General features: G+C 34.8%; 1 protein-coding gene across 1 annotated transcript in view; it reads right to left on the reverse strand.

Moving 5' to 3' along the window:
• Positions 1 to 23,579, reverse strand: part of SEMA3D (semaphorin 3D) — a 162,066-nt gene that overhangs the window by 56,599 nt on the left and 81,888 nt on the right. Inside the window, exons 6-7 of the mRNA XM_004381477.2 lie at positions 23,013 to 23,141; positions 11,019 to 11,161 (exon numbers count right to left, since the gene is read on the reverse strand). Coding sequence (XP_004381534.1) covers positions 11,019 to 11,161; positions 23,013 to 23,141 — 272 coding nt within the window. The remainder of the gene's footprint in view (positions 1 to 11,018; positions 11,162 to 23,012; positions 23,142 to 23,579) is intronic.

Raw genomic sequence — 23,579 nt, forward strand, 5'->3', positions numbered from 1 at the left:
GTTAACCAGTGTCATAAAACAACATGTGTACTACTGTTTCATGAGAAACTATTTGTTCTGTAAGCCTTCACCTGAAGTACAATAAAATATTAAAAAAAAAAAAATCTGGAGATCAGACACGTACAGGTTGGTTGAGGAAACAATCTAGGTGCTGAAAACTAGCAGGAAAAAACAACAGGTGGAAAAATCCAAGATACATATGGAAAACCAGGACAAATTTGGATTAAATGATTACTGGGATAAATTGAAATAGCGGAGGATAATGTTGTAAATGTAAGTTGGAGTAAGATCAAGGAAGGCTTTAAAACCAGGCCAAGGCATTTATATGTTATTAAATGCATAGGAAAGAATTACTAGAACATTTAATATTTAGCAAAGAAGTGAAATAATCAGTCTTCTCTTAAGAAAAGTAATATAGAATACACTCTATATAATCTACTAACAAGCACGTCTGTAATTACTCTTAAAATTTTGTTATATGGTTCTTCTAACATTGCTCAGTAACAGTATTTCAGCTAGCTATTGGATGAATTTAGATGCCTATGAATGTGAAGGTGGAATTAATCTAGACATTACTTTTATTTTTAATGCTAATATCCGCAGATCAGTTTACAACTGCAAATCTAGGTGCTAATATGAATACGCAAAAATAATTGTTGTTTCCTCCTAGTGTAATAATGAATTCTGAGTTCATGTGTAGTGAGATTACAATGAGATAATGCATATCTGGGATTATTCAGAAAGACATTTTTAAAATGAATTTAATTAATTTAAATTCATGAGTGTATTAATGAATTAATTTAAAAATATCAGGTAAATTATCTCCTCATCTTCCTCATTACCCTTGGCTTTTATATTTTTTAATTCATATATCTAGCCTTTATGTTTTTTCTTCAGTAGGACTCTAACTGTACTAATTAGAGCTCTAGTTCAAACTTTATTTCATTTTATGTATCATTCTCACATATTTATGGTACTTATAAAATATTCCTTGCCTATATTTGTATTTTTTGAGAGAGATAATAATGAATACTAAAAATAGTGTTGATTCAATATACATAGAGCAGCTATCATAAACATAATGCCAGAGACTTTGGTTTATTGCTTCACACCGAGCATGAAATAGGCACTCAAAGTATTTTCTTTACTGAATAAGCAAACATACATGGACTAGTCACTCAACAACATTCCTTTATAACAGGTGTACACATTACTACTTTATCATAAAATATGACTGACCATATTCTCTTTTAAAAATTCTATTAGAATGTGAAGATTGCTGAAATGGCAAATGTTTTCTTCCCTATATATTTACCACAGTGAAAAACAAAAATTGAAAATCCTGTTAGATAAAAGGGACAATAAATCTCCATTCTCAAACACTGTCCCCTTTTCTATTTGCAATTATCATTCATATCCTATAATAAGGGTAACCATGAAATTTCTAACTATTCTACCAGCTCCAGCTTTGTTGGGTAGAAAAGGGATATATACTGTACTTGATTTTTTTTAACCTGACAAGTGAAAATTACACTCCTTTGAACAAAAGAATCTTTAAATTCTCTTGCGTACCCATCAAGCAGTCTTCCCTGGTCCCTAGAGGAATAAAAAAAGATTAAAAAAAAAATTCAGGTCAAAGATGAAAGCCACCTGCTGTCAGTGAGGAAACAAATATAGTTTCAGGGATAATAGCTCTCAGGAATGGATTATAAGCATTTAACGACTGGATAGTAACTCTTACAGACATCCAGAAGCATGACCTGGGATGGCAAAGTTCAATTCACAGGGAGTTGTATTTCTGCTGTGGGGAAGTGTCAGTTGACTGACTTTGTTGACCAGCCTTCAGTCCTAGGATTTGTTTGCAAATCCACACAATCCCTCCTGAGAACTTTAAGCCCAGAAGAGGGCTGAAAGGGAGGTAACCACTTTTGTACTAAATTGTCACCTCCTTGCTTATTTTTGTGAGGTTCTAAAGAACACAGCAGTCTCACTAACACAATAGATTTATTATTGAGATGTCAGAATCAGCAGCTCTTAGTCACCACCCACTTCTATGTGTCTCCACTCTATTTATCACAACCTCTTTGTGTTCAGGTTGCCAAAAGCCTTGACATCCTCTACACAAAGATGCAGATGAAAGTAACAAAGAAACTAAATGCAAACAAGCCTGACCACATGTGTTCAGTCTGGGTGGTGAGTACAGCGAGTGTCTGTTGTTTTCGTCTCTGTAGCTTTTTATGTGTTTGGAATATTTCTTAATTTTAATGTGATTAATAAAAACAAAAAAGAAAAAAAATTAAAAAAAAATACAATTTGTAATCCTTCAACACTTTTAAAATCCAGTAACTCTGAATCTTCTGATTGGGTGATTGTTGCATATTATGAAATACTATGATCTAGTAATCATAGTATCTACTAATGGGTAGATTAACCACAAGGCAGGTTAATGGCAATTCCATTTTCCTTCTACCGTCTCAACAAACTCAGGTCTTATAAATCTTAACATAGACATGTAGAGTAGCTAGAATCTGTCACACATGAGCTTTTATTGAGTGTGTCTTTTGACCTTTGGGTTACTATGCCAGGTTCATCTGTTAAACGTGGTTTGATCTGTATATACCATGCTCTTCAAGGATCTCTCAGCACTTTAGAAATATTGTCATTTTCACCAACATATTGGAAACAGATCTTGGAACATCTAATAATTGACTTACTGATCTTATGCACTTAAACTTTGAATATTTTATAAATAATAAAATGTCCGAGTCATTTGAGAACATGTTGCATCATATTATAATATGTATGTGGATTCAGTGACTTGTAGCCGTAACAGTGAGTTTAAATTGAAGGACACCAGGCTTTACAAATCACTGAACTGTGGGGAATGACACAGCTTAAGAACTGAAAAAAAAATTTTAAAAAGGTTTTGATATTGGAATTAGAGGCTATAAATTTTCCCTTGTTTTGGTCTTTGCTTTTCAGTATCTTTGTGCAGGCAAGACAGTGAAATTTTCTAAAACATGTTGAAAACCATAATCTATGCATTTTTTGCATGACATCCCTCTCTAGTTCTAACCATTAATAACATCTAATCTCAGATATTTTCACTCGAATTAACACTACCCATCTTCCTTACAAGTATGATCTAAACACTGCAGTACTGTAAATCAATAAAAATATTTTTCCACTACTGAAATATTAAGGCAAATACACAGGACTTCTATTGAACATTTTTACAAATTCAACAAATAAGATAAGGACAGTTTAGTATTTTGTATTTTTGGTTTAATGTCTTTTATATTCAGATACATTATTCACCATTCCTCATCTGATTTATCATTTATAATAATAGCTGTACCTTGCAGGTTTTAAATAGTCTTGTGTTCAGACATGTCATCAAACCTCCTGAAGACCCACATGTACCAGGAAATATTAACCATACCATCAGCAATGGACTCTTCACAGGAATTGTCCAATTTACTTCTTTCTGTGCTGTCTCAACCTGCACTGAGAATCTTTCTTTGTAAACTTTAAAAAGGGTCTTATGGGGTTCTATAATTTAAAAATATCAACAAAGATACTCCACAATCAAAGTAAACTATTTAGAAGCTTGAAACTGTGATCAATGTGGAAGAAACAAAAAGTAAAACCCAGAATAAAACCCAAAGAGCCTCATTTCAAGCTTTACACTAAAATTATTACACTGAGAGGAAAAGCTGAAATGAGGTTATTTTAATACACTAAGTGAACTAATGTAAGATAGTGAACTTATACAGATGGAATCAAATGAGAAGATGATGCTTTACATACTTTCCTTTTGAGCCCATGAATCTTCTTTTATAATATAACTTTGATTCATGGAACTAGTTCACTAGAATATAAAAAAAATTTGTTCTGATCACTAAAAAATGAAAGTAAAAAAGAATAATAATGATGATGATAAAAAGATGGAGTCAACTTGTTTAAGTCTTCACATAATATCATGCCAGGCAGCCAACTCAGGTAGCAGGTAGAAACAAATGTCTCTTTGCTTATTTTCTTGAAAAACTGAGGTTATGGTGAGTATTTTCTTTTTCATGAAAAAAAGAACTTTACAAGTATCTTTTCTCTTTACCAGAATAAGATTTATTAGCACTTGCTCTTCACTGTTTTGGTTTTTAGTGCCTTCTCTGATACTTGCAAATCCAGAATAAACTCCAGACAGCTTGACGGCCAAGAAAGTATAGTCTTTTACGTCACCTACAAATAATCTTGAGACACTTTAGTATTAGAAGAATCAAACCTTTAAAAACTCAAACATCTAAGATAAAGCAGAGGGAAGGAAGAAACAAACAAATAAAATTCTTTATTGCAGGTATTAAACAGTGGTTTCTAAGGACAAATTCTGTACAGGTTTTCAAGACAAAAAACAATTCTTTTGGAGAAAAAGACTAATGTTTAGAGATGACTGTGATTTGCTATTGGAGAATGACAAAGCACACAGAAATGAAGTACATGTTTTTCCAACTACTTCAAAAGCTTGTAAAGATTACTAGAAACTCAGGACTTGGGTAACACACTATGTTGAATAATTCAGTTTCTGATATTTAGAAGATTAAATTAAGTAAATCTAGGCATATCAAGCTGTCTTTTTCAGGCAGGATCAGAGTTCACTAAATTAAAAATAAATAAATAAACAAATAAAGCAACAGCCAACAGTATAAATTCCTGCCTAGGAATTTCTCAGACAGGAAAACAGATGGAAGTGATGCAAAAGCACATCTGTAACTGGTGGGCTCTAAATCTCTCATTTGGGTTGTAAGTGACACTCAGAAAGTAAGCACAAAAACCACAACTACGTGGAGATCAATAATACAGAATGTGTCATCGGACTAAAAACACAAATCTTCAAACGCAGAAATTGTCCAAATAGGACCATATATCAAAATAGACAATGCCAGTGCAATCGAAGCAAAGGGCTATTAATTAGACCCCCAGGCAAGTTATGTGAAAGGGCCATCCAAACTGAATTCCTGGCACAGAGAAAAGGAAATACTGCAAAACAAAAAAGAGAACTGACATAATTTACAGTTGGAATCCTGAGTGGACCAGCGTAAGTAAGCTAACGGACAACACTTCGAAAAATGAATAAAATTGAAAAGTAATGCAAAACAGCCTTCTGGTGGAAAGTTGCAAGTGAGCTTCACTGAAATGACATTAATTTACAGGGTGGGTCTAAAGGGAAACACACACACATACACACGGTAATAAACATCACACAGCCATAAATAATGGTTTCTGAAAGTCCTAACCTGCAAAGTAAATAGATACAAATCTATTCAGAGGAATTATTTTATGCTGTTTCACCTGTTTGTTCAGTCAACATTTAATACCTTACCACAAAGATCTGTGTAATTTACCACCTACTGGAGCAGTTCTGGTGGTGCAGTGGTTAAGAGCTACAGCTGCTAACCAAAAGGTCGGCAGTTCAAATCCACCAAGCTGCTCCTTGAAAACCCAACGGGGCAGTTGTTCTCCACAGGCTGTCACTGACCAATACGACCCTGTGAAATGGCCTTCGGAGTCAGTTTCTTTACTTTATAGTCTCTCTTCCCATCCACGCCTCTTGTCCAAAATTTGCATTGTCTAAATTGTTAACACTATTTTCACCATATACGGCTCCAAATTGTTTTGATTATTTCCAGAAGTAAGATCCACTCTCAGAGGAAAGAATTTCTACAGTTGAGGTCAAAATAACAACAGTAATTTAACCTTTAAAACTAATAAAATACCATCTTTTCCTAGTAACTTTTGCTAAATGAACTTTTCACTAACCCCCCAATACACACACACTACCATTTTCACCACTAAAACCTCTTCCACTACTAAGCACACTTAGTTGACCTGGCTCAAAGGTGTGTACGCGAGCATATGTATGCATGTGTGTGTATGTGTATATATTTTTGGAACTTAACTCATTATAGAATGACCATTTATTTATAGTATTTATATGTCAATCTATTATAAATAGGACAGGAACTTGTTGAAGTCTTCCATTTATATCATAGAACCAATATTTGCAACATTAGTCAGTCCTACTTATAAACAGGGAAGATAAGATTTCTGAGGACTGTTGAAATGTTATGTATGCTTTAAAGAGGAAACAGTCATTATTGTGCTAATATTTCCTTTAATCATTAAACCCTAGGCACAATGACCCTATTTTAGAGTTAACTTTTTTATTTTTATTTTTTTAAAACTGTGCTTTAAGTGAAAGTTTATAGCTCAAGTTAGTTTCTCATACAAAAATTTATACACACATTGTTATGTGACCCTAATTTCTCTCTCTGAGTGACAGCACACTCCTGCTTTCCACCCTGGATTTTCCGTGTCCATTCAACCAGCTTCTGACCCTCTCTGCCTTCTCATCTCGCCTCTGGACAGGAGCTACCCATTTAGTCTCATGTAGCTACTTGAACTAAAAAGCACACTCTTCATGAGTATCATTTTATGTCTTATAGTTCAGTCTAATCCTTGTCTGAAGAGTTGGCTTCGGGAATGGTTTTAGTTCTGGGTTGACAGAGAGTCTGGGGGTCATGCTTTCTGGGGTTCCTTCAGTCTCAGTCAGACCATTAAGTCTGATCTTTTTACTAGAATTTGAGTTCTGCACCCACTTTTCTTCTGCTCCATCAGGGACTCTTTGTTGTGTTCTCTCTCAGGGAGGTCACAATGACCCTATTTTAATTCCTTAAATGTTTTTTCCTACTTCTAAGACTTCACACATTTTTCTGCCTGGAATATTCTTCTCCACTCTTGTCACCCTTGTGCTAGGATTTCCTGTCATTTCCCAGACCTGACCTTTCTCATACAGGCCTTTCCTAACCAATCGAAAGTCCATCTACTTTTCCTAATTGCCCCTTGCGATTTTTCCATCATAGCACTTATCACATTTTATAATTATATGTTAATTTTTATGTTTACTTATTTAATTTCTATTTCACCTACTAGATTGTAAACTCAGTGAGTACAGGTATCATGTCATTTTTTTTTTAACTTCTTCGAAAGTATCATTTAGCACAGTGTCATGCACAGGGTAGATTAGCAACAAATATGTCAAATAAAGGAGTACTTTTATAATCTATACCTATGTGATAGTCACTAGCCACATGAGGCTATTTAAATTTAAATTAATTAAAATTAAATAAAATTTAAAATTCCTGTCACACTAGCCATATTTCAATTGTTCATTAGCCATATGAATATGAAATTGGATAGAGTAGATATGGAACATTTCCATCATCGAAGAAAGTTCTAATAGACAGTGCTGGTCTAGACTAAGCAATTAATAAAACAGGCAATAAGTTAAGGATTTTTTAGAAATTGACGCTTAGATTCTATTTCAGAAATATCTCTTTAACTCATCCTTATCTCTTCATCATTGTTGTCTTCAAGGAACCACCTAACGAGTCTCCCACTCACAAATATTTCTCCATCCAGGTACATTCTCAAAATTGTTGCTAAATATATCTATCAAGTCACTTCTCTGCCTAAAATATTTTATCACTCCTCATTCCATCAGGATAGAGCTCATACTCCTGAACATGGAACACAAGACTTCTTACTATCTTACCACTCCAATCTCAGGTGATATTCATCCCCATACACAGTCCTTGCTTCAGTTACAAAAAGATTTCACTGTTCTGTGAACAAAATGTACCCTGTCACAATGCTGCTTGAAATGCCTGTTCTTTCCCTTTACTTATCATAGTCCTAAGCCTCCTGTAAGGAGCTGGTGGTGCAATGGTTAAGCGCTCAGTTGCTAATCGAAAGGTTGGCAATTGGAATCCATCAGTGGTTCCATGGGAAAAAAGAGCTGGTGATCTGCTCCCGTAAAGATTTACAACCTAGGAAACCCTCTGGGGCAGTTCTACTCTGTCATATATGGTCACTATGAGTGGGAACTGACTTAAGCGTACACAACAACTCCTCCTGTAGTACTCAGTTCAAGCACCATTTTCTTTATAAAACATTTTCAATCTTCACTGAATACTCAGAGTTCTCAGCTCCCACCTCCATGACATTATATTGTGATTACCTGTTTATATGTCTGTTACCCTTACTGTTCTAGGTGTAGAGTGTTTTACTTACCTCCCAGTGTCTAGTGTAGTGCCTATCATACAAAAATCATCTTATATTTTGTTGTTGTTTTTGAAATAATGAAAAAATAAAATAATGAATGAATGGGTTAAAAAACTGTAAACATCCACCTTTTTTAAAAAACAATCCTTTAGTCATTTTTTGTGTGTAATTTTGCCTATTTTCAAAACCTCCTACCCATCAATCACTACATCCCACTCAGTAATATCTTTGGTGGTCAATAAAACAATATTTACTTTGGTTTAATAGCTGAAGAGTAAGAAACTCTTAAATTATAAAGTTTTTCATGTGTGACAAAGTTATCAGGGGAAAAAATGAAATAAACAACAATAATAAAAATAACAACAAATTTCAAACATTTCCAAATAGGTACTGTGAGGATATCCCAGTACAACAAAAAGTATCCAAGACTCTAATGTTACTGAAAAGTTTTTTAAGCTCAGTAAAGTGTACAGTTTGCTCTTAATTCTCTCTGTGTAACAAAATCTCTTCCTTCTTAGATCATTGCTTATTCTTGATTGCTTATATCTATCAAACACAATTTCGCTTCATAGTATAGACATGCGTTCTGTTATTACCTGTTGAAAATAGAAAAGCAATACTATAATGACCCTATGGTGTTAAAACAAGAAACATCAGAGAAGAATAATAAGTTCAACATAGTGTCAGAAGAAACTTTTTCATGTGAAAATAATATATAAAAGAAACAATGATGATGCTGTCACTGACTTTTAATTAAACTTGTTATTGTTTTGTAGGACATATCTATCATTTTTTCTTTTTTTTAATTTCAAGACATTTTTAATGTTGACAGTGAATCTCCACTTGGCAGTGCTCATGTGTTTGCCATGATCTAATCCTAAATTATTAAGTAAAAGTTAAAAATATGAGCAGGGTGTGTTGTAAATAAGAAATTGTGAATAAAGCATTTAAAACCAAGTATTGTAAATATGTAAACAATGGATCATATTTATAGTGAGAAATTCTGAAGATGGTGCTTACTTAAGACAGTGATTGAGTAAAGAGATACATTAACAAGCACTAACAAGAGAAGAACCTCTATTTTATCCTTTTTTTTTTTAAAGTAAATTCATCCATCACATGTCCTTATCTGATGTTGCAATGTGTTAGTTTTTTATCCAAGGACAATAGCACGACAAAATCTTGCTGTGTGGCCTCAGAGCTTTTTGTGGTGAGAAGACTCATTTATTACAACTCTTTCTGCCTTTTCAGTTGAATAGGAGTTTGTTACAACTTTATATAATATGCCTTATGAGATGCTCATATAGACTATATTACACCTTTAAAATAAAAATTTACAAATGGAGCAATAAAATTTTCTTTATTTCTTCCCCTCTAAGATAACCTTCAGTATATTTATACTAAGCTAAAAACATTACATTGCTATGTCAATTGCATAAAATGCATTAGAACTATCAAGAAGTATTGAACTAGCTCACGAAACAAACAATTGTTACATATGTTTATCTGAAACTGACTCTTGAAATACATTTAATTGATTATAAATCTCTTATGACATATTTAATGTAGCTCATTTAGGCAAAGTTTGTCAATCCAGAGCACAGCTTTTCAGGGTCAGCCTACTGTTGTTATAAGGCATGCTTCAGTACACTAACACACTACGACCACTCCAAGCAACAGCCATTCATCTCCAGGCAAGAGGCTTCAAGAGAAATTACTGTGAATTCTTAGACTCTGAAAGAGTAAGGATGCTTTTAGAGGACTTGTCCCCTGGGGGTGAAGGGATCAGTGGGAGACAGCATTATTGGCCAGGATAGTAGGTAAAGAATGATCTGGGCTCAGAAGTTGGCCTCATTGAAAGGCCATGTTTTCATTAGCACTCCTAAGTGCAATGATGGTTTATATTTCTGCCCTTGAAAGTGTTCAGAAGCCTGAAGGCACAAATTGAGACAAAAAAGAAATAGGCTTAGATGGAAGAATATGAAAAGTTTGTACAAGACCAGAGAAAGCTTCCCACTGAGAGTATTTATTAAGTTAACAGCTCTTCCTCTTGTTAACTAAGTTTACACTGAAGGTGTAAAAAGTTATTTTGGTAAAGATAAATCCAACTAAGAAAATTCAGAACAATACAATGAAATCAAAAGTATAATTCTAGTAGCGTTATTACTCTGTAAAGTTTGTATTCACTCAAATTAGAACCTTTATTGCATAAAGTGGAAAGAAGTGTCTAATAGAGTCTCTCTGCCTATAATATATATAAACTATTACTAGTAAAACAATTGCAATGTTGTTCAAAATAAATGTTTTGCATTTTGGTTCATGTATTTGTTTCTTACTATCCCATTTTTTCTCAGAATCTAACCTAGATTAATGGTCTAGAAAATATTTATTATAGTAATAATATAAACATTTTCTACTTATTTTATCCATGTAAAGACATATATTTTTACACGTGATGTATGCTTTGATAAAAATACTGAATATAATTATTTTAGTGTTTAAGCTACTATAGTAATTGTGTTACATTACCCTCAATTTTATAGTAAGTTTATTTAACAGTATATAAAAACTTTTCAGCCCTCTGCATCAGGACAATGCAGTGGTCTTACTGGGAATAACAATAACCTGGAAAGACACAGCCTATTAATAAAAGAAGGAAGCTGCAAAAGAGGTCTAACACACATGCAGACAGGAGTTCAGGCCCTGGAAAAATGTGCCATAATATTTGAAAAACTTGAATCTTTTTTTTTACTTTTGAATTTCAAAAAAATTACTACATGTAGGATAGTCTGACTTTACCCTACCAGTTTGTGAATAATCAACATTAACTTTTACTTTGACATTACATGGTTGTTTCATATGTATATATTTTTGCCTTAAATAAAGTAAACATATCTTACCTTACAAACTCTTCCAACTCGAGAAAGGATGGTCTTATCAGAAGTACTGCCTTCTTGAGATGATTCACGGAAGAAGAAATATATTTTATCATCATCTGGATTGTAAGTATCTGGTATGGGGAAAGTTCCAATAAATTTTGCTCCTGTTTAAGAGAAAATAAGGTATAAATTAAAATACTGAAATAATTCAGCCACTATAGTCTTAAATGTGTTTTGTATGTAAAACAATTAGTAGCAAGATTAAAAAAAAAAACCATGAGTTGAACATGGGAAATAAAATGTGTACACAAATAAACATGGCACAATATAGAAATATGTATTATCATAAAGAGGTCCTGATAAGTTCTCCAGGAACTCTAGAGTGTAGGTGACTTCCCACATTACTGCCTGACAGCCACAATTTCTACAACTCAACTAAATTACCTAAGAAGTCTCTTCAAACCTGGACGTTTATGATTTTATAATTTCCTGATATATGATGATGTCATTGATTTTTAGCCACAGTGTCTTTTCTGAGGAGCTTAGGAAAAACTACAAATAGATCTGAAACTTTGATATACTATAATGTTCTTTGATATATTTTGTGTAATAGCCAAAGGGAGGGAATGGAAACAATCATCTGTGCTTTGGTTGATTCCAGTATAGGCTCTGCAGGCAGTCTCCCTGGGTTTATAACCTGGCTCTGTCACTTAAATGGAAAGGTTACCTTAGGCAATGAGGTGGGAAGTGAAAAAGATCAACATTGCCTTCTCTCGAGTTTTGCCCAGGACTCTGGTTGCTGTGTACTCCTGCAAACATACAGCAAGTGGTCAACAGCCCAGTAAAGAAGGCTTCACAACAGCCTTCAATTGACAAAAGTTCACGTTGGATTTCAAGGGGTGGGTTGGTTGAGTCTCTATCATCCTGGCCTCACTGTGTCTCCCACCCAATCTCTTCCATGCTGAAAAGAGAAGGTATAAGTGGAAAAGAGAGAGGGGGAAAATGTGCATGAACTTTCTGCCCTTGTTCTTTATTACTTCCCTGATCTTTTCCTGGAAACTCTAGGACTCTTGTATTCCTGCTAATCTCACTTTGTTAACAGACATGATCCTAGGAATTTACATAAAAATTAAATTTTAGGAAATTACAGAAAATGTTTTTAACTTTAATTTTTTAATTAATATTAAAATTGGCAAGATCCATTAATAATTCCACTCTAGGTTTTTTGTTTGGTTTTCTTACCAGCCTCTCTTCCAAATTATTGATAAACCACAAAAACACTTGGTTTCAAATTCCTGATCAAAGTAAAAATCCTTTTATAAGCCAAAAATTTAACACTTCTAAATTGTAATTAAAATATATTATATTATGATCTCTTAAAAAATAATACTTTTGTGGAAATAAATTTTCCTACAAATGTGGTATTAGGATTTCATCAAATTCATGAAAACACATTAATATTTATTGAATTACTACCCTATTCAACGTATTTAGAGCAAGAAAAACTTCTAGAATCAATGAATACAAAAAATGAATAAGGACTGACTCTTTACATCAAACTCATTACAATATGGATTAAAGAAATATTGACACATGTTCAAAATGTGACTAAGGAGAAAGCCTAGCCTTGATGTTGCCAATGGCTTGAAAAGAGATTGCAACAATGAACAGAGAAATGGACAACTAATTGTGGGTTCCCACAGAAAAGACCAATTCTACATAGACCAGGAGTTAAAAATAATCTACAGAATTTATGGAACATACAGATGACCAAACCCAACGCCACCAAACAGAATGAAAATCCCCAGGTGTGCTGGCATGTGTATTTTAAACACATATAAATATATAAATAAATAAAACTGTATAGGTGATTCTGATAAGCATCTAAGTTTAAGAACCATTGACATAGACTACCATTTCATATATTGGAAAAGGGATATAGAAAGGTTTCATTAATTCAGGTCAATAACGAAGCAGAATGGATGGACATGTGGAGTGAGAACTAAATAATAAAGTCAAAATCTTAAGTAATTAGTTGGGAAACAAAAGCATGAAACAGAAATTACAGGAATACTTGGCTTACTTACATTGACAAATACGTGAGCTTACAATGAGCATGGACACAAGTAGAATTTATGAGGGTATTTAAATTTGATTGCAAAAGAAGTTACACATGCAACATGATGGCCCTTGTAATGTTCGTTTCCATCAGAACTACAAAATGATTGAGTTGAATTTATCCTTTAAAAAGTAACAAAATGGTACAAAGTTTACACAATATTTTCTCTTCAGAGAGAATCTGAGATCTCAGTAAACCGAAGCAAAAAAGCATCACACTAAAAAGAATCCCAATGTGAGGCAGAGAGTTGTTTGGAAGGGATAAAACCCTGCCCTCTGACATCTAGACGGAAGATGTGATGATATGAGGTGATAGTTTGGTCTTTAGTTTACAGAATTTAACAAAATAAACATAATTATAAAACAAAGCGGAACATACAAGGTCAGAAAGGAGTACAAATAAATATGGCAATCCATCGCCATATTGCATAAGTACACAGGACAACCCACTTTGGTTACATAAAACATTAGCCAGGTGTTGCCAGATATTGGCATTTGAAATGGTCAAAGATAGAGTATGATACTAGCTCACATTTTAGGAATTTCATCATCATCACTGCAACAAGGGAAAAGAGACTAGATAATTGTCCAAAATTTAGCAGCCGTAGCTCTTAACCACTGCACCACCAGGGCTCCATGCTATATATTAGTTCAAAGTAAAATAAATAGCACTTGGAAAAGTATAGATGATCTTGTTGTGCTTATTCCATTACTGTTTATTTTACTGAACTCTCTTTTGAATGCTGGTTATTTTTTCAAGCACTGTATGAAAGTTGCTTTGGAAAGGAATGGTGCAGGTGTTTAAGCTAAAAATTTATACTATGAAGAAATCGAATCATGAAGAAAGAGTTAGTATTAAATAGTACCCTATTCTGTGATTTAAATAATAGGTATGTTTATAAGTTAAAAATAAATACAACCTTAAAAAATAGAGAGTTTCTTTCTTGCAGATTCTATTGAAGTCCTTTCTTGGAACATTCATTTTAGCACTTTATGAAGAAACTCTTTCTTGACTTGCTGCCAAGTTTGGGTAAAAGTAGGTATCATTTAATCAGTGTATGACATGAATGGTTGCTGAACTAAATCATTTAAAATCATACCAATAGACACCTGGGCTTTATTATAGCACGTTTTTCCCCTTAGGCATTTGAAAAACATGCCCTAATGGGGGTGGAGTTTGAAATCATGCATTTGCACAAATGGACCTCTAGCATGACATCAAGAGACATTGCCAAAAATAGCATAAATCCGTGTGGCCTGAAGGGTACATCACTTTCATTTCTCTCCATGAACTTTTTACACCTAGATAAGCACACCTCCACCATAATTTAACAGATAGTGAGTTTCTAACTTCCTTTTCTTTGTTCTTGTAATATCTTTTTTGTACAATTTTTTAAAAAAAATTTTATCCTTTCATGTGGAAGGAGAATTTATAGACAACAGAGCACCACAAGAAAAACTTTAAATGAAAACTGCCTCCATATAAAATAAAATACAAATAAAATAAAATAAAAAATAAAAAAAAAATAAAAATTTAAAACAAAAGTTCTCAGCTACTCCAGGAAAGAAAACAAAAACATACGCATCCAAGGCATCGTTGTTTGTTTTCATTTTCCAAATGGTCATATATCTTAATTTTATCCTGAAATTCCAACACAAACGGGGTTTGTGTAACACCCTGACTTCCATCTATAGTCTTGATTCCTGATAAATCCTAAGATTAAGAGTAAATTGATAAAGAAAAGTGTAGAAGCATCTAAGTCTTCATCTAGAACTGCCCATGGTGCTTCATCTTTGCAATTTTTCATCCACCTGGTGAGGTATTTAATAGGTGAATAAGTTTCTCAGAGACAGTCTAAGGATTCACACTTCTTAAATCTTTTGAAACGGGATTAGACAAAGTCCTTGAGAATTTCTGATAAGAAGTCTTACACTGAAATTGTATATATATATAAAAAAAAGAATTCTTACACGGGTCATTGCAGAGGTTAGCCGATCTTATTCTGGTTAATCCTAGGTAGAGCACAGAACCCAATATGACATTCACACAAGCATAAAGGATTTTAAACCTCTTAAGTGGTCAGTGACAAAAATGGACTTAAAAAGATGTATACAGCATCATATTTAAAATGTAAGGTTAATTCTATACTAATTACAAATTTAATTTTTATATTTCAAATAATCTAAATATAACATTAATAAAATTTTGCTAAAGATCATTCAAAGCTGCTCTGTTGTCTATAAATTCTCCTTCAACATGAAAGGATAAAAAATTTTTTTAAAAACGTACAAAAAGAATATTATATGAAGATAGAAATGGAAGTTAGAAAGTCACTATCTATTAAATTATGGTGTAGGTGTGCCTGACCCAAGCCATGGTGTTTTCAATTGCCTCATATGAATGTCAAAGCTGGACAATGAATAAGGAAGACTGAAGAAGAATTGATGCTTTGAATTATGGTGTTGGCGATGAATATTGAATATACCATGGACTGCCAGAAAAACAAACAAATCTGTCTTGTAAGAAGTACAGCCAGAATGCCCCCTGGAAGCAAGGATAGTGACCATTTCTCTCATGTACTTCGGACATGTTATCAGGAGGGATCAGTCCCTGGAAAAGGACATCATGATTGGTAGAGGGTCTGTGAAAAAGAGGAAGACTCTCAATGAGATGGATTGACAAAGTGGCTGCAAAAGTGGACTCAAACACAGTAATGTTTGTGAGCATGGCACAGGACCAAGCAGTGTTTCATTCTGTTGTACATACGGTTGCTATGAGTCAGAACCGACTAGACGACACCCAACAACAACAAACATAACATTACCTTTGCAAGAGTTTCATTCATCAGACATTTGACATTGTTGTTATTAGCTGTCATCAGGTCAATTCCAACTCATGGTGGGTAACCCCATGTGTGCTCCATGGGGTTTTCAAGGCTGTGACCTTTTGGTAGCAGATCACCAGGCCTGTATTCTGATGCGCTGCTGGGTGGGCTCTAACCACCACCCTTTCAGCTAGTAATTGAGCACTTAACCATTTGCGTGACCCAGGTACACATCAGATATTTAAAAGATAGGAATTTAAATTAAAAATAAAAGTACAGAAGGCAAAATTTAACAAAAAAAATTCTCAAACTGTCTAACCAGATGTAAAGAATGCACTGATGTAATTATACAGAGGAGAAGAAAAGAAGACATTGACTTGATCCTGTTATTTGAAATATTAAATGTCTTTCAATTATTTGCAACCTGGCAACAATCTTAGGAAACCCAGTAGTAAGTTTCATATCTACATACTAAATGAATAGTAAATAAAATGTATGCATGCATTATATTACTATTATTTAGACTGTAAGCTATTGTACGTCATTAATAAATATTTTAGACCAGCACCGTCTAACGGAAGTTTCTATGATTAGGGAAATGTTCTATATCTGCACTGCACAATGCAGTAGCCTCTAGTCATATGTGGCTATTAAGTGAGCACTTGAAACATAAATAGTGTGACTGAGGAATTAAAGTATAAATTAATTTTATTTTAATTTATTTAAACTTAAATATCCATACATGGCTACTGGCAACCATATTGGACAGTAAAACTTTAGTCCAAGTAGGCTGTGTTAATAACTGTGTTAGTAACACTGTGGCAGAGCCAGTGATAAGGCAGAAACACAGCCTTATTCCCATAACTTACACCAAAATGGCAGTCAAGCTTCCAGACCCAGGAGACTTGACATGACACTTCTCTCACAAGCTTGATGTTTCGGTGGAAGAATGGGCCTGGCAGCTGGGGACCTAGGCAAGTAAGTCACTTCATTCTGAATTTCAACTTGTAAAACGTGAAGGTGAACATGGGAATGTCTAAGATCATGTAAATCCCCAATAATCACCATCATTGCTATAAAAATCACTGCATTTTCTTTCCTCACATTCCTGACTCCAACCAGATGATCCCCCTGACCTCTATCTTTGGACGTTAGACTGATTAGATCTGGAAAATGGCCACTTTCCAGAAAGGAGGACAGAAATGCTTCCTGAGTAAGCCCATTTTGCCTTTGCACATCAGGCAGGTCCTTCTCATTTTAAGAATCTGTAATTTCTTTCCCTGCTCATCCCTACAGCCTTAACTTCCATAGATGGAGAAGCTCTGAGCTGAATGGGTCTTCAGAAGCACTGTGCTCCTCTAACTCTGGCCTGGTTTTCCCTCAGCAAATGTCTGACCTGCTGTTTGAACTAACCTTGATGCTGGGCATACCCCCAATGCTTGTGTAACCTCACTTACTCTACCTCCCCTGCTCCCTGCTACCAGACCCACATCCTTAGTTTGTGGTTACCCAATATGGCATGTAAGTGTCGACCCTCTTTTTAGTGAGGTTGCAAGAATGGAAAATGTGCAGTCAAAATAGCAGGGTTTGGGCTGATGAGCTGTACCATAGAATGGAATGAACAAAGTGCCTAGAGCTAGATAGACATACTTGACTTTCAATCTCATCTGCACTAGCTGTGGAACTATGGACTATTACCTGACCTTTAATTTATCCCCAAATGGAAAGTGGAATCATTAATTCTCTTAGGAATGTACTAGTAAATAAAGTCACACTTTAGAAGTGCCTAACATAGTGACTAGCATGGGTGCTATGTAAAATAAATTCGAAGGACAACAGACTAGAAATAGGTAAATCACTTAGCAAGCAAAAAAGTAGTGGCAATAAACCAGAGATGAGGTAATGAAGACTTATATGAGAATGGTGGCCATGAAAACAAACAAGGTCAATAGATATTTTGAAGGAAGTAAAAGCTCTTAGTGATAGATTAGATAAAAAGGATGAAGGAATCAAGGATAACTCCAAGGTAACCAACTGGGTGGATGAATTTAAGAAAGTTAAGTCAGATAAAAATGAGGAAACTGGTATTGAAGGGCAGGTTAGAAAAGGAGAACAAGATTTTTTTTTTTAAGTTAGACTTCTAAAATTTTAATTTTTTAGACTTAGTATATGTCTTAGTTACCTAGTGCTTTAACAAACAGAAATGTATTCTCTCACAGTCTAGGAGTCTGTAAGTCTGAATTCAGGATGCCAGCTCTGAGGGAAGGCTTTCTTTCTCTATTGGTTCTGGAGGAAGGTACTTGTCATCAATCTTCCCCTGGTCTAGGAGCTTTTCAGCACAGGGATCCCGGGTCCAAAGGACACGCTTCGCTCCTGGCACTTCATTTTTGGTGGTAACGAGGTCCCTCTCCTCTCTGCTCAGCCCTCTCTATTATATCTCAAAAAAGATTGACTCAAGATACAACCTAATCTTGTAGTAGTTTGAGTCCTTCCTCATTAATGTCATAAAGGTTAGAATTTACAACACATAGGATAATCACATCAGATCACAAAATGGTGGAGAACCACTCAATACTGAGAATCATGACCTAGCCAAGCTGACACACATTTTTGGGGGACACGTTCAATCTGTAACAGTATATACATACGTACATATTGTTGTGGATTGAATTGTGTCCCCCAAAAATCTGTGTCAACTTGGCTAGTCCATGATTCCCAGTATTGTGTGACTGTCCACCATTTTGTCATCTGATGTGATTTTCCTGTGTTGTAAATCCTACCACTACGATGTTAATGAGGTGGGATTAGTGGCAGTTATGTTAATGAGGCAGGACTCAAACTACAGGATTAGGTTGTGTCTTAAGTCAGTCTCCTTTGAGATATAAAAGACAGAAGTGGGCAGAGACACATGGGGAACTCATACCACCAAGAAACAAAAGCCAGGAAAATAGCACTACATTTGGACCTGGTATTCCTGCTCTGAGAAGTTCCTTGACCAGGGAAGATTGACGACAAGGACCTTCCCCCAGAGCCAACAGAGAGAGAAAGCCTTCCCGTAGAGCTGGCACCCTGTATTCAGACTTCTAGCTTCCTAAACTGTGAGAATACAAATTTCTCTTTATTGAGGCCATCCACTTGTGGTATTTCTGTTATAACAGCAATAGATGACTAAGATACACACACACACACACACACACACACACACACACACATGCATATATATATGTATGTATGTATATGTGAAGAAACTGAGTAAAAAATCATTAAACAACATGTATAAATCTCAAGTTAGCAGCACAACAAAAGCTGAGGTTTTAGATATCTTTATTCCTGTATTAAGCAACCAGTTTTTTTTTTAAATTTTTTTAATTTGTGATAAAAATGAACACATCTAAGTAAGTTTTTTTCTAGGCACTTAGTTACAGGAGAAGATTGGAGATACAGTGCTTGAGGACACTGGAACATAGGAAGCAGCTTAAGCTATTAGAATTAATGAGTTTACAGAATTATGAACAGACAGAGAGAAGGAAAGGGTAGTCAATAGTTAAAAATGCCAAACAGATGTCAGAGAATCACAGAACATTCAAGGTTTTAGCTTGACACTCCCTTCATCTTCAGGACTAATGATAATAATGATACTGATAATATTAACAAGAATTCAGCTCTTAAAATTGTCTTCTAACAGACTTCTCTGTATGAATTAATTTAGTCCTCACAACACCCTGTGAATAGATACTCTTATTATGCTAAATTATTAGACAAAGAATTTAAATGCACAGAAAGGTTAAGTAATTTGACCAAGGCCACAAATGAATGGTAAAACCAGGTAATTAAGCTCCGCAGAGATAGCTATTAATTTTTTGTCCGAACTGGGACACTTTTGAGAGTAGAATGATAACAGAGGTAAATGGAAATGTCCTGAGCAAACCAGGACATAGACTCACCCTTGCTATTAACAACTGTACAATTCTGCTTTGAATGACTTAGCACCCTAAATATTAGTTCTCCTAATTCTGAATCATTTGTCTGCATGCCATCCACTGAGAACTTTCTCTATCATTTATCCCTTCTCTTACGTTAAATTTCTTCATTTCTGCTGCTTTCTTCCTCTTAAATTGCAAAGTTTTCCCAGCATCCAAAATCTTCTCTTAAACTCTACCTCACATCCTAGGATTTTTCTATTTACAATAAAGTATCAACTGTCAAATATTCTAAGCTATATATTCTTATGTCCCCCACTGCCACTGCTTTTGTTCCAGTCCCATCCTCATATTCCTGCTTTCATGAAAGGATTCTTCTCTCTGTGTTCTCATCCTCCTTTAGTCTTCCCTTCATGCTATTGCCAGTTACTTTTACAAAAAACAAAGATTTAATTCACTGCTTAAAAAATAAACCATAGACGACTCCCCATTGATTTCAGGATAATATTTACAGCTTTCTAGCCTCATCCACCTCTCTCCTTATGCTCCAGGCAGAGCAGAGCACTGATCATTCATGAGCCCAGGAACACTACTCTATCTTTACAGACTCAATGGGCAGAATAGCACTGAGTATGCAACAGGCCCCCAAAAGTTGTTTATTAGGGGAATGTTAATTCAATACTTCTTGTCTTAGTTTGTTGGTGCTGTTATAACAGAAATACCACAGGTGAGCAGTTTGAGCAAAGAAATTTATTTTCTCACAGTTTCGGGGACTAGAAGTCTGAATTTAGGGTGCAGATTCTAGAGGAAGGCTTTCTTTCTGTCAGCTCTGGAGGAAAATCCTTGTCTCTTTTCAGCTTCTGTTCCTCAGTTCATTGGAGATCTTCATGTGGAGTGTATCTTCCCCTCCATTTGTGCTTCCTTCTCTGCACCTAATCTGCTGTTTTCAAATTTCAAATCTGATTGGTTTAAAAACCCATTGCTGTCAAGTAGATTCTGACTCATGGTGACCCTATAGGACACAGGTTAACTGCCCCATAGGGTTTTCAAGGCTGTAAATCTTTATGGAAGCAGACTGTTACATCTTTCTCCTGAGGAGCAGCTGGTGAGTTGGAACCACTGACCTTTTGGTTAGCAGCCAACAGCTTTGAATCACTGCACCACCAGGGCTCCCGAGACTGGTTTAAAACACATCCTATACTGACGTGGACTCATCAACATAACAAAGAAAGTCCTATTCCCAAACAGATTACATCCACAAATATAGGGGTTTAGGATTTTCAACACATATTTTGGGCTGACACAATTCCGTCCATAACACTTCCTACTTGTAATTCTCTTCATATAGTACTAAAAACAGCATTCTAGGCAAATAATATTTTCTGCATTTGTTCTGACAATGCTGCAGACTTCTTTATAGGTGTGTCATAGTGAAAACCAAAATAAAATAATCTCTTAAGAGAGAGGCAATATGATGATATTTGCCTTCACCAAAACTGGTGAATGCAAACTTATACTTTATTTTAAAGTTATAAGAATATTTTCGTACCTAAACAGATACTCAAGCTTTATTACAGGTGAAAACCCTGGGTTACTTGCAGATCACGTTATTTTTCAAAGACCCCGCAATGCACAAAAAGATATTCTTGTCTTGCATATGTGTTAAACAAATTTATAAGTAATCACATAGTTGGGTATATTCTTCTAAATTTGTTTTTGCTGTTGAAAGGGTACTCTTTGATCAATGGAGATCACATTATTGTGTAAATAAATTGATCTGTAGGTATTGTAAGGAAATGTTTTTAAAGCGTTCTTCTCTTATGTTTATACTGTCACTGGTTAAATGACCCTCTGACAGATGGAGAGATAGCCCCCAGGAAATCCCTACACTGGCCTCCTCCAAAGCCCAATATTTATGGCAGGAATGAGAAACTCTGTCTGCCTTAAACAGCAGTGCTACATTATTTTGCCATGCAATGTAATAGTCGTATATTAATTAGAAAGCATTAGAAAATCTTGATAAAATATGACCCTTCATAAAGCAGTGGGACAAAGTAGAAGCCTTCTATTGTTCCTTGAATTCATTAAAAACATTCGAGAGTTTTTTTTTTTGAAAACCCAAAGTATTTTATGACCCATAAACAATAAGTGATCAGACAAAATAATGGCAAGTTAATATCAATAAGAGTTAAAAATCTGGAGGAACATGTCTTAACACAAACATAAATCATCTTTAAACAATAGAAGTTAGCATTACAATACAATCACTATCATTGGGTTCATAAACAGTATTGGTTGGTAATTGAAAATGGAAGATTGCAGGCTTGAATCCCAGCTCTGTAACTGACAAGCTGTAGGATCTTGACTGAATTGCATAACTTCCCTGTACCTCAGTTTCCTCATCTATAAAAGGCATATAATAATAGCATTTCCCATATAGGTTATTGTGAATATTAAACATATTAATTAGAACTTAGGACATAGCACACACTCAGTAAATGGATGTCATGTTGATGACTAAAGTGTGCCCAACCCAAGTTATGGTCCTTTCAACATCTCATATGCATGCAGAAGCTGGACAATGAAAGGAAAGAAGAACTGATGCATTAGAACCATGGTGTTGGTGAAGAATACTAAATATACCATTGACTGCCAGAAGAACAAACAAATCAGTCTCAGAAGAAATACAACCAGGATGCTCCTTAGAAGCAAAGACGGCAAGACTTTGGCTCACTTGCTTTGGACGTAACATCAGGAAATCTATTCCTTAAAAAGTGACATCTTGTTTGGTAAAGTAGAGGGTCAGTGAAAATGAAGGAAACTCTCAATTAAATGGATTGACACAACAGCCACACAATGGACTCAAACATACCAATGATCATGAAGATGGCACAGGACCAGGCAATGTTTCATTCTGTTATACATGGGGTCGCCATGAGTTGGAGGTGACTTGAGGGCAACTAACAACACAAACTATGATTACATACTCAAACATTTCTAGAGGTTTGTCTAACTTAGTGGGGGATTGTTTCAAATGTATTCATACGCTGAGCTAAATCAATTCTCCCAAAACGCGTTTGAGTGAATAATAATGAGCTTCTTATCTATCCAAAAACAAAGGAAAAACAATCATAAGTGAGAAAATCACTAACCATTGAGCCAGTAGTGCTCTGAAATGTCAGTTCTGATGTAATGGTGATCATGAGTAGGCCCCAGGGACCGCGTGAATGCAGTATCTTTGCCAAGGAAATCAGAAGCTGTTCCAGAGTAGAGGTACTCATCTGAGAGGGAGAAAAAATACATAGGACTTTTTAGAGTACAGCAGTAGAGACTATTTACAATATACTAATTTCACTGCACAGCATGAAACAAATGATGTTTATTGCTTAACATCAGAATATATTGTTTCACAAATTTCACTTTCAGATTTTGAAAAATGTGCTTAGTTGAAGAAATATAACTCAATTAATTTTGGTAAGCTGGTGTTAGATGCTTGAATATAAAAAAGGTCAAAGTCATCTGAATTAATAATTACATATGCATTAACTTCCCTTTTGAATAAGCACTTTTTCTCTTCCTTCTCACCACAAATAATTCAAAGATATAACGTAATTAGAAGTTCCTCTTTGTAGCAACAAGGAAAACATATTAAAAAGTAAATGCCATAATGAGGAGTAGACTGTATAATTAGTATTTACTTAACCCATACAACCTCAATG

This window comes from Trichechus manatus, unplaced genomic scaffold (assembly GCF_000243295.1).
Source record: "Trichechus manatus latirostris isolate Lorelei unplaced genomic scaffold, TriManLat1.0 scaffold00085, whole genome shotgun sequence".
NCBI lineage: Eukaryota > Metazoa > Chordata > Mammalia > Sirenia > Trichechidae > Trichechus > Trichechus manatus.